Below are 13016 nucleotides of genomic sequence, written 5' to 3'. Positions count from 1 at the left end.
ACCCGGAAACTGTTTAGCGTCCACTTCCGACGGTGGAAGACCGTTTGTGAATTTTATAGTTTGCGCCAATGCGCAGTCAATGTAATAAAACTTCTTACTGAAAAGTCTTTATGTTTGCTCCAAAAGATTACGACCTTCAAGCACTTCTTAAGAATGCGCAATTACAATTTGCAATGCGATAACGGTTTATGGAACACTATTACATTGCGAGATGTGGATTTTTATTCTTATTGGTGCGAATTGTTTTGCTCTTTGCGCCTTTAATTACATTCACCCCCAAGGAGTTTCTTCGAAGCTGAATTAAACTGCGACATGACCAAAGGTGGGGGAATGTAATAAAAGTCGCAAAGAGCAAAACAATTAGCTCAAATAAGAATAAAAAGTCTCCTTTCACAATGTAATCCTCTTCCTTAAACTGTTATTACATTGCGAATTTTAATTGCGCATTGCCCGCTTTTAAGAAGTGCTTGAAGGTGTCGTAATCTTTTGGAGCAAATGTAACGACTTTTTCATTAAGAAGTTTTATTACATTTACTGCGCACTGGCGCTAACTATAAAATTCGCAAACCATCTTCCACTGTCGGAAGTGGTTGCTGAACAGTTTCCGGGTTCGCAAAATCGATATTAAATTCGCACAAAGGCAAATTTGTTCGCAGAGAGCCATAACTTTTCGCATTGAGAATATTTTTTCCGTTACCGACTTTTATTACATTCCCTCATTGTTGTCTAAAGATGGTGGCACCGGAACTAATTTAACACTGCTTTCACAAGGGGCATGGGCACTTATTCAACCACTATTCAACTATTTTTTGTTTATGTTTTTAATTAATGCTTAATTGCTTGAATAGGGTGTATAATAGTCAAACTAGGATGGTGTATTAAGCTGTATCCTTTTTATTAACCTTAAGCCTCCTCTCACCTTGCTCTGTAGTGTGGCATCATCCTTCTTCTGCAATGACAAGTTAGAATTTTATTGGGCCCACCAATCTCAGTATAAGTGACATATGATTCCCTGGTATAAACAGTGTTGGAAGTGATATTTTCAAAGAAGAATTCCTGGTAGTTTTGTTTCACAACTGTCTCATGACACTGAATCAGAAAGAGACACTGAGCATAGCAGCTGTGGTACAGACTAACCATAAATAGTGTATTTAGAGATTTAACCTTTTTAAAGAAGGAAGTCTTATTCTACATATCAGCACTGGGCAACCTACAGGCCTTGAAATTGTTGAACCATGTTCCCCCTGGCAGCCCACTGCTACTATAGGTAGTATCTCTCCCTACTATACTTGCTATCCCACAGCCACACTACCTTCCCAGAGACTATTATCACACTGTTACTATAGGTACTATCTCTCCCTACTATACCTGCTATCCCAGAGCCACACTCCCTTCCCAGAGACTATTATCCACTGTTACTATAGGCGCATCTCTTGTTACTATACCTGCTATCCCACAGTCACACTCCCTTCCCAGAGACTATTATCCCACTGTTCTATAGGCACCATCTCTCCCTACTATACCTGCTATCCCACAGTCACACTCCCTTCCCAGAGACTATTATCCACTGTTACTATAGACACCATCTCTCCCTACTATACCTGCTATCCCACAGTCACACTCCCTTCCCAGAGACTATTATCCCACTGTTACTATAGACACCATCTCTCCCTACTATACCTGCTATCCCACAGTCACACTCCCTTCCCAGAGACTATTATCCACTGTTACTATAGACACCATCTCTCCCTACTATACCTGCTATCCCACAGTCACACTCCCTTCCCAGAGACTATTATCCACTGTTACTATAGGCACCATCTCTCCCTACTATACCTGCTATCCCACAGTCACACTCCCTTCCCAGAGACTATTATCCACTGTTACTATAGACACTATCTCTCCCTACTATACCTGCTATCCCACAGTCACACTCCCTTCCCAGAGACTATTATCCCACTGTTACTATAGACACTATCTCTCCCTACTATACCTGCTATCCCAAAGTCACACTCCCTTCCCAGAGACTATTATCCACTGTTACTATAGACACCATCTCTCCCTACTATACCTGCTATCCCACAGTCACACTCCCTTCCCAGAGACTATTATCCACTGTTACTATAGGCACCATCTCTCCCTACTATACCTGCTATCCCACAGTCACACTCCCTTCCCACAGACTATTATCCACTGTTACTATAGACACTATCTCTCCCTACTATACCTGCTATCCCACAGTCACACTCCCTTCCCAGAGACTATTATCCCACTGTTACTATAGACACTATCTCTCCCTACTATACCTGCTATCCCACAGTCACACTCCCTTCCCAGAGACTATTATCCCACTGTTACTATAGACACTATCTCTCCCTACTATACCTGCTATCCCACAGTCACACTCCCTTCCCAGAGACTATTATCCACTGTTACTATAGGCACCATCTCTCCCTACTATACCTGCTATCCCACAGTCACACTCCCTTCCCAGAGACTATTATCCACTGTTACTATAGACACCATCTCTCCCTACTATACCTGCTATCCCACAGTCACACTCCCTTCCCAGAGACTATTATCCCACTGTTACTATAGGCACCATCTCTCCCTACTATACCTGCTATCCCACAGTCACACTCCCTTCCCAGAGACTATTATCCCACTGTTACTATAGACACTATCTCTCACTACTATACCTGCTATCCCACAGTCACACTCCCTTCCCAGAGACTATTATCCACTGTTACTATAGGCACCATCTCTCCTTTTTCTGATCAAAGTTGTGGTTACTCGTACTTCTTGCTTTTCTGTCTTAGTCATATTGTTTGCAGAATATTTGGGACTAAGCAACAGCACATCAAGACCCAGGTTTCATTATCAACTTTAGCTATTATTGGAGAAATTCTGTTTTCTTGACCTTTCATTGCTCTGAACAAGACAGGATTTATATACAAAATCTATAATTCCTCCATGGAGTTTGCATTTGTCCTTCAAGCTCTGACTGTGAAATTACATGAACTTTTTCCCACCATCTTGAAAAGGAGCATGGTGCAAGTTGGGTAGAATTGTTTATGATTTATGTTTATCAAGTTTCCATGAAATAAAGCATATATTCATTTTTGTTTTCATGATAGTTCCCCTTTAAATATCTTGCTGTGACCTTTTACAGAGATAAATGTAAAAGTGTTCACCTGCAGTGCATTATTTAGAGGGTGGTATTTTTAATTGTACAAAAAAAGTCATATATCTTTGCAAGCTTCACTTTATGGTTAGTAGTGTAGAATATAATATATATATATTATTATTTTAGCATATTTACATAGCAACAGCATTTTCCACAGCGCTTTTCAGAGATTTTACATCAGTCCATGCCCCAGTGGAGCTTACAGTCTATCGTTCTACATTCACAAAGACTCAGGTTATCGGGAGCCAATTAAGCTGCCTGTATGTTTTTGGACTAAGGGAGGAAACTGGAGATCCCAGAGGAAATCCAAACAGATACAGGGAGAATATACAAACTCCTTGCCCTGGCTGGAATTGAACCTAGGACCCCATCCCTGAAAAGTAATAATTTTATCAGATAAACTGTAAAAATCAGGGATGCATTCCACGATGATTGCGAACTGATTGCAGTTAAGTTAAATGCAGTGTTCTTGCATATCTGTCACATTATTTGGTCATGTTTGTATAGTGATTGAAAGAAGTGCACCCAGTATAAACACAGGTAACACCTGTTTCCTTCTACCACTTCTTTTCTCAGTGTTCCATAAGATATAAGGACACGAGTGGGTTATTTCCATGCAACTTAAACACAATAGAAATGACATATTCTTTCAGATAATTAAATACATGAAATAGATTACAGATATGAAATATATACAGAAGCTAATAAATAATTATTGGCATTATGGAAAGGCATGTTGTGGTTCTAAATCTGCCAAAAATATGTTATAATGGACTTTCATTTCCTCAAATATGTTTCCTGTGTATGTCCCCTGGTGCATTACACCACCATTCCTCCTGTCTGATGGGCAAGCCTTCCTTCCTTCTGCAGTCATATCTCCCTCCAACACTTACATTTCTAGTTGTTTTCTGACTTGTAGTGGGTGCTGCCCTACTGACTACATTCAGTATTATTACTTGCATAAAAAGGCAAAAAGGACTGATCATGTCCACACATTCACAGATGGAGATACCAGGGCAGTGTGTTAATTTAGGAGTGTTATAAATTATATATATGGGATCTGTTTTCCGGAAAACCATTATTCAGAAAGCTCCGATTTAAAGAAAGGCCATAGACTCCAAATAATCCAAATTTTAAAAAATGACTTCCCTTTTCTCTGTAATAATAAAACAGTACCTTGTACTTGATCGAAACTAAGATATAACTACAGTACTGTATATATAATTTTTTTTAATACATGCTCTCCTTTACACTCATGTGCCCGTAATGCCTGCTTTCTAAAATAAGGAGCAAGGTGCAGTGAGCAATGGTGCAAAGGAGCCCAGTATTTACACATGCCTTTAGCACTGAATCCAGAAGAACAGGGCTCCAAAGTAGGTCAGGACCCACAATATATTGTCATTCTAGGTCCTGCTCCAGCATCTTCCCTCTTTGTAAACTATTTCTGCACTTGCTTTTGGTTCCAAGGCAGGACATTTTCAGGAGTCTGACCTGCACCCAAAACCGCAATGGTCACCCAATTATTCAATCTGAAACCATCTGACCTGTGGGCAAACCTGAAGGTTTCGGGTCAACATGCACATCACTACTCTGTAGCACTTTCAATTCAGAGGTGACGTTTGCATCTGAATGATACATAAGTTAGGGGGCATCTAAAGGGGACTGGAGAACCCAGACAAGAATATATTTATAAGGTCTTTGCAAAGTCCTGTGACTGTGGGCTCTAAGTGCAGGGACCCATATATAGCAAGACAAAAACTGCTTTAAAATTCCTTTAATCTCCTTTCTTTTTGCCTTTACAGTGGATCTGTATGGATAATATAATCAAAACATCCCATATATATTCAGCTTTATTGTTCAATCCTTACAACGGCCCGTGGTCTAAGTAGTTGTAGCTATTGTAACTATTGTGGGTGCACAGACTGACAGCACATGTAGTACTGCGCTAATAAATCATTCAGTTTTGAAATTAATCAACCTGCCTGCAATAAGCTCTGAACCTTCAATAATTGGCTTCCTTTGTCCCATCCAGGAAACTTCAAAAGATTGTTCACGACATCAAGAAAAATGATGGGGGCATCATGAAACAGATCAAGAAGTAAGTTCCGTTTCATTGACAAAACAATGATTAAAGGGGAACTCCACACAAACATAACTTAAAAGGGTGGATAACCTTCAAACAACTAGTTGTTTTCAGATAGATCACCAGAAATAATTACTTTTTCCAATGACTTACTATTTTCTATGTGTGACCATTTTTCTAATATTGAAGAGTAAAGTGTCTTTGCCCAATGACAAATCTCCTCCTCTTCTTTGGGCGACTAATCTCCCCAAACTGCCTTCTCATCGGCTAGAATGTAAATCGCCGGCAGGATGGCACTCGGATCGCTTTGTTTTCCGAAGTCGCCTGAAGTTGCTTCACGAGGAAACTTTGGATGACTTCCGAAAACGAAGAGCTCCGAGTGCCATCCCACTGGCGATTTACATTCTAACCGGTGGGAAGGCAGTTTGGGGAGATTAGTCGCCCCAAAGAAGAGGAGATTTGTCGCTGGGCGACTAATCTCCCCAAATCTGAGCATGTGTCTCTGTCCTTAGAAGCAATGAAGAAGAAATGAGCATGGCCTCATAGCCCCAGGGGCATCAGGTCATCAAAATGTGACTAGTCTAAAGAGACCAAAGAGAAGCTCTCCATAGTAGATTTCCTTATAGTGCCCACAGATCAACACCATAAATATGATCAAATAAAAAACCCCTGAGAAATATATAATAGATCTATTACTAGAGGAGAATCTCAAAATGAATTAGTATTTTTAAAATATTCTTTCAATATATTCATTAATAGTAACACCAGCAAAAATATTGATCTTACGTTATTCCATGACAAAGCTGATTCTACACAATGTTTTTTTCTTCTTAGAAGAATCTCTGCACAATACAATCCAGCTTTATATTTCATCACTTCTTAAAATTATATGATTTTCATGTTTTAGCCTTGAATTTGTATCATATTTTTGCATGCTCTTATATTGCCTGTTCTAGTGGTTTTCAATTGGTACCCAAGTCATTTTCTATTCCTGTGTAACAACTGCTCATCAGATGTCATGCCTTATGAAACCTTATGATATATATATATATATATATATATATATATGCTTTATGATCAGTTCCATGTAGAATATTGCAGAAGTGAGGTCTCTGTCACTGTTAACCAATTGAAAACCACTTGGCGAGCATCTATTCAATACTTTCTACCAATGTGCTCTTCATCTGTATTTCTCTAATCAATGAGTGTGGGAACTTGTCTTCCTTGATGCCTAGGTTCCAAAATGATCAAGTGGCGTTATTTTGCAAAACTGGCAAAGAAACTTGGGATCGGTAGGAAACGACAAAATTTGCATGTTTTATTTGTCTGTCTGCTTTTACGCTCTCTCTTTTGTCTGCAATATCAGTAATTGAAGAATCTGATTCACATATTATTAAAATCAGCATGGTAGACCTAAAGAAGGTACAGGTATGGGATCCATTATCTGGAAACCCGTTATACAGAAAAGGCCATCTCCCATGGACTTAAATTTTTAGAAATAATTTAATTTTTCTCTGCAATAATAAAACAATAGCTTGTACTTGATCCAGACTAAGATAGAATTAATCCTTATTGGATGCAAAACAATCCTGTTGGGTTTATTTAATGTTTAAATTATTTTTTAGTAGACTTCATGTGTGTAGATCCGAAACATCTCTTATCCGGAAAAGTCCAAGTCCCAAAACAACAGGTCCCATATTATTATACCAATTATGAAGGTATCTTTAATATATTGTGATGGAGTTTTTTTTTTTTTTGCACCATTTCATAGTGATACCTTAATTTATTATTCACAATCAAGATTACAAGATTTCTGACCAGCACCCATAATAAACCCCTAGAAGAACTTAATGGCCAGAGTCCAACTTACACCCTTTAACGACATCAGAGATGATGGCAGAGGGGGCCAAGCAATGCTTACCTGCTCCCCAGCTAAACACAAACACGGATTCCAATTTTTTTAGCCTGACTCAAAGTCCCATGGATTTTGACCCATCTTTAGAGTGGTGGCACACATGGCTACTTGAAGAGATTCGTTGGCCAGCTACAAATCGGCTCTTCTTCGAGCAACTTATCTCCCTGTAAATGCCTTCCCGCTGGCTACAATGTGAATCGCCAGCGGGAAGGCCCTCAAATCGCTTTGGTTCTCCTAAGTTTCCTTGTGCGGAAAAACGAAGCGATCCGAGTGCCATCCCACCAGTGATTTACATTCTGGCCGGAGGGAAGGAATTTCGGGGAAATCAGTCGCCTGAAGATTGTCGCTGGGCGACTAATCTCCCCAAGTAGCCACATGTGTCACCACCCTTAATCTGTTGCAATTGTTGCAATTGCTGCAATTGTTTTTGCAGACATGTGTGGCAAATAATCACAGCACAATATCATGACCAAGTTCATGACCAAACAGTGGTTAGTTAATGTGATGTAACGTCATGTAATGAATAACGTCAGGCTATCTGCTATTTATGCTTTTGAGGCATATAGGACGCAAGGGTGATAATGGAGGAAGTCACGTTTTTTAGGCTGGCCAATGTGGTTGGAATGTGCTCCACAAAAGTTCACATAAAGTGTATTATAAAGAGCTAATAATACAAATATCACTTTTGTGCATCTGTATCAATTCTAGACTGAGCCAATAATAGTTGAGTCAGTATGAGCTTTTTAGTGATGAACTTTTTTCATACAGTACGTGAGAAAAGCAAATCTATGTGGAACTTGAGTTCATGATTCCAAAATAGACAGATGACTAAAGGTGGCAATACACGATAAGATCCGATTTTTTGTCAAGGTCGCCAAACGAGCATATCTTTTCCCAATATGCCCACCAATAACAGGGCGATATCTGGTTAATCCAATCGCTCGGCAATGGGGCCACAAGATTGGATTATAATGAAGGAAATTGACGACCACCATCGATTTTTGGCCAAAAATAGTGAGGTTTGATTTTTCTATGCGATCGAGGACCGCATCAGATAGTTGATGCGGTCCTCGACGATCATATAGAAAAATCAAACCTTTTTGGGCAGAGATCGATCAGGGAGACCCATAGAATTGGTCTAAAGGACCGATATCAGCTGCTTTAATCTGCCCGTGTACGGCCACCTTAAGGGGCAGATTTACCAAGGGTCGAATTGAAAATTTAAATTTTTAAATTATAATTTCGAGTTTATTTTAGTGTAATTCGACTAGGGAGTAGTCCAAATTCAATTCAAATTTACAAATTTTAAATTTATCATGTACTGTCCCTTTAAGAACTCAAATTCAACTATTCCCCATCTAAAACCTGCCGAATTGTTCACCATAAATCTCACTCTGATCCTCAGACTGGGCCTCCTAGATTATAAAGGGAAGAAAATCATAAAGTCTTCGGGGGGGGGGGGGGCAAGGCATGTTACATTCCAAGCTTCAAAGAGAAAAAAAGAAAGGCAGAAAAAGGCCAAATACCAGACTGTATATCTAAGCAAGTTTTCATAACCCCCAAGGGTTCTTCAAATTGAAATGAATTATTTTAGGGTTAGGTAATAAACATTTAGAAATGAACTTACTGGGACAATGAACTGTTTAAATAATAAGAAAGTAATGGACTAATATCTTTTCTGGAAAAACTGCTGCTGATTTTCAGAATGAAGCATAGGAATTAGAATTAGACTGAATTTGCCGTCCCATTTGGTGCCCTGAAGAGATACCTGTTGGGTTAAGCAAGACAATATGTGAAGAACATCTCCTAACTCTTCTCCATTGACAGATAAGGGATCAAGTGGGCCTCTCTGGCATTTAGACTGTGAAAGGGGAGGTGATTGGGCAAATGTGATGGAGCACAGGTCTCTGTTTGGTCACCTTGTCTTATGCTTTTTTAGGTGCCTCTGATACAGGTACCTACATTCATAACATGACTGCCTGGTGTTGCAAATGGAAGGAAACAAATTGCATTTTCTTGCAAAGCTGCACAGTTTGTTGCACAGCAGGGCCGGAACTAGGGGTAGGCAGAAGAGGCGCATGCCTAGGACGCAACAGGAGGGAAGGGCATCTGGCACGTACCCCTTCTTTTGCCTACACCTTTTTCCGAGCCCTCGTCCCCTCACTACTGCTACCAAAAGAGGGGCATGAAGTCGGCCAGGTTGCATAGGGCACCTGGCCGACTAAGCCCTGCACTGCTGCACAGGATGAATAATCTGATGTATAGTCGTAAGCTTGAGCAACTGAGCATCTTTCTCTGTAGTCTACCCTCCATCTAGGAGCACTGTGGCTGGGGGTAGGACTGAGAGTGCAAGAATAGAGTTGGAAAAATAAATACTTTTCATTGACCTTTTAAGACCGATCTGAATTTCTTTAAAGTGTTTCAGAGCTTTCACGTCTCTACTAACCACTCACACCTATGGGCTATTATTAAAGGTCTACATTATTGCACTCATTTCCAGATACGGGACGATCAATTTAATTTTGCTAAGGTTATATTTGTAATTAAAGTTGCACCCTAGCAGTTTTCTGAGCCAGACAGATTGAGGACTAAGTGAAATTTGCTTTCAAAATTGAAACTTATTTTATGTAACCTTAAATATCCAGGTCACTTGTTCAGTAAAAATAGTAGCGATGCACCCAATCCACTATTTTGGATTCGGCTGAACCCCTGAATCCTTTGTGAAAGATTTGGCTGAATACCGAACCGAATCCTAATTAGCATATGCAAATTAGGGGTGGGAAGGGAAAACATTTTTTACTTCCTTGTTTTGTGACATAAAGTCATTCGATTTCCCTCCCGCTCGTAATTTGCATATGCAAATTAGGATTCGGATTCAGTTCAGCCGGCCCGAATCCGAATCCTGCTGAATAACGCCAAATCCTGGCGAATCCAGAACCGAATCCTGGATCGGTGCATCCCTAAAAAATAGCAAACTATTACTTCTCGAGTAAGGGATTTACTTAGTGCCAAGTTATCTTGTTACGATTTGCATGTGGTTTGTGATGGACCTTTCCAGTGCCAATGGCCGGCTCTTTTTGGTGTTGCCATTTAAAGGCAGGGTCGATTGCAAATGCAGAATGCAAATGCATCATAAATAGTCGTTTTTACATCTTTCTGCCAATAATCAGGAAATGAATCAACAAATTTGTAATGAATCTCCTAACATCTAACCCTATTTACAGTTGACCATTCACTGAATGGCACATACTAGGAAGCAACATAGCACCTGCGCTACATTTCCAGAACATTTCCAATAATTACTATGAAAGTTGTTTCATGAATTTATACTGGACAATCGCTTCACCACCCTGTTAAATACAAGTTTATACATTTCGGACATGAGAAGCAACAGGCAGTCCTTATGAATCACACAGCAATGCCTTGTACTGTCTTTAAAGAAGAAGGTTAAAAAGGTTATAACTAAGTAAACCTTATCAGAAAGGTCCATCTAAATATACCAGTAAACCCCCAAAGTAATGCTGCTCTGAGTCCCCTGTCAAAAGAAACACTGCATTTCTTTCCTTCTATTGTGTACTCATGGGCTTCTGTATCAGACTTCCTGCCTTCAGCTTAAACCTCATTGCCCTGGGCAAGAGCATGCTCAGTTTGCTCCTCTTCCCCCTCCCCTCCCTTCTCTACTGTAATCTGAGCCCAGAGCAGGGAGAGACTCAGGCAGGAAGTGATGTCACACCAAGTTAATACTGCAGCTCCTATCCTAAACAAACAGAGAGTTTCTAGAACGTTTTACTCAGATATGGTAAAACATTCTACTGAATAAATATAGCATTCTAGCTTGCACTATTGCAGATAATCTATTGGCAATAAAATGCCTCAGTAGCTTTCCTTCTCCTTTAATGCATGTTATGTGTATGTCTGTGTATGTTCTTCTGCCACTTTCAGTTGCGATCTTACCAGAACCTTACATTTCTGTTTCTGTTTTGAATACATTTGTCATATATGTTAAATATTATTTATCCCACTGTATTATTAATTCCTTTCCTATTGCAGAATGAAAAGCAAATCGCCTCCGCCTCCTACTGTTCCGCAAAGAGATTACGTGTTAGGTAAGAGTGTAGCAGGTCAACAGGAATCCAGTTAAAATTGCACTTTTTTCATGAGACATTTTAGGGCTCATGTGCAGTCACTGCAATCAGTTGCACTTCATTAAAGGTAATTGCATCAAATTACTCAGCCCTGTGCTATATAGTCCTCTCTGCCTTCTATTCCAAATGAAGCACTGGAGCTCCAACCACCTCCGTGGGTATTCTCACAAATATTTGAAAAACTCGAATTAAAATAAATTACTTAGATTTTGCTAGGACAACTCATTGACTTCTACAACAACTGGCAAGCTTATGGATGCAGCAGTTTTACATTCAAGTTCACGCAAATCACATCCTCAATAAAAAATATTCACTGCTAACTTCTAAACTGTCTATTAAAGCAACAACAGCACAATCATTCAGTGCATTGATGTTCTAGTGATATTGATTGTTTTTATAATCATTGCCACATCAAGAATATGAGTGAGTGTGTTCCTGTTACAGCACAATAATGTTCCCATGCACAAAGGCTAGGTTCATCCAAACTGGATTTGCTGAGGTTAAAAGGACTTGACAGATACAATGCCTTGACTTTAACACCTGTAGAATGAATTGAGATGCTTACTGGCAAGATCATCTGTTCATTTTAACTAATGCTCTTGTGAACAGAAGCTAATCCCACCAATAATGTGCCAATATCTAGTAGAAAGCCTTTCTAATAAAGCAGAGGCTGCTATAACTGCAAAAGGAGGCACAACCCAGATTAAGATTTTGGATAGGCAGGTGACTGGATACATTTGTCCATATTTTGAAATGTTTAAAATAGATTAATGATTGTTATGTATGTTCTTATTTGCTTAAGGTGATGGAGAGGAAGAGCTTGATGAATGGTCAGATGAATCGGTAAGGGATTTGTACCTTTCTGCTATTTTATATCAACAACTTTGGTCAAACTGTAGACATAAGTACAGTGATAGAGTTTAGCTCTCTGGCCACCAGATATATTGGCTGTAGTTTGGTGCTGGGCCCCTCCTGCAACTGACAGTTCTCCTACAGCACCTACAACTAGGCCCGGACTGTGGGTTCTGGCAAATGCCAGAGGTGCTGTTATCAGTGGACATAGAAAGTCACTATTTAGTGGTCTGCTGGGACCTGTTTGGGCCTCGTTGTACTTGGAATGTCAGGGCCTATTTTGAATCCCAGTCCAGACCTGCCTACAACACACAAACAGCTAAACAATATTAGTGGGTGCTGATACCCTTCAGAAGAGACATGGCCAGTCAAAATAGGATTTAATGTAACACCAGTGTAGCTACAAATTGCATCCTAACATCTTGTAGTGCTGGGCGAATAGTAGATGGCGTGTATATTTCAACAATGATGCAGGTAAATGCTACATCTTATTTGTCAGCTTTAGAAAGCTGAATAATGGGTCCCTGGTAGGGTTGCCACATTTTCAGAATATTTTTACCGGCCAGTGTTGGGGGTGGGAAAAAAAGGGGCGGACGGTGACATAAAGGTGCGGGCCACAACATAAAGGGGTGGACCATCATGGAAAAGGGGCGGGCTGTGCTGCAAAAGAGGCAGGGTCACATCACACGATGGGAGAAAAGTTACGTTTCCATCGGAGGGCCAAGGGCTTTTGTTAAGGGTATTACAAATTTACCGGCATCTACATTGCCGGTTAATTTGTAATACCTGCCCCGGCCTTGGCAGGTGTTTTAGGAGCTGGGCTGGTAAAATACC

At 40.0% G+C, this 13016-nt stretch overlaps 1 protein-coding gene across 7 annotated transcripts in view; it reads left to right on the top strand.

Annotated features, from left to right (window-relative positions):
* The window catches only part of blnk.S (B cell linker S homeolog), a 69072-nt gene that overhangs the window by 25321 nt on the left and 30735 nt on the right, over positions 1 to 13016 (top strand). For 4 of the 7 annotated variants that reach the window (XM_041570921.1, XM_018227417.2, XM_041570923.1 and 1 more), the window contains 4 exons: positions 5220 to 5285; positions 6506 to 6562; positions 11236 to 11291; positions 12133 to 12173. In XM_041570921.1, coding sequence (XP_041426855.1) covers positions 5220 to 5285; positions 6506 to 6562; positions 11236 to 11291; positions 12133 to 12173 — 220 coding nt within the window. The remainder of the gene's footprint in view (positions 1 to 5219; positions 5286 to 6505; positions 6563 to 11235; positions 11292 to 12132; positions 12174 to 13016) is intronic. The other 3 variants (XM_041570924.1, XM_041570922.1, XM_041570925.1) reach the window with 1 other exon arrangement.

Source organism: Xenopus laevis, chromosome 7S (genome assembly GCF_017654675.1).
Source record: "Xenopus laevis strain J_2021 chromosome 7S, Xenopus_laevis_v10.1, whole genome shotgun sequence".
Lineage (NCBI taxonomy): Eukaryota > Metazoa > Chordata > Amphibia > Anura > Pipidae > Xenopus > Xenopus laevis.
This window is presented reverse-complemented; position numbering and strand designations above follow the sequence as displayed.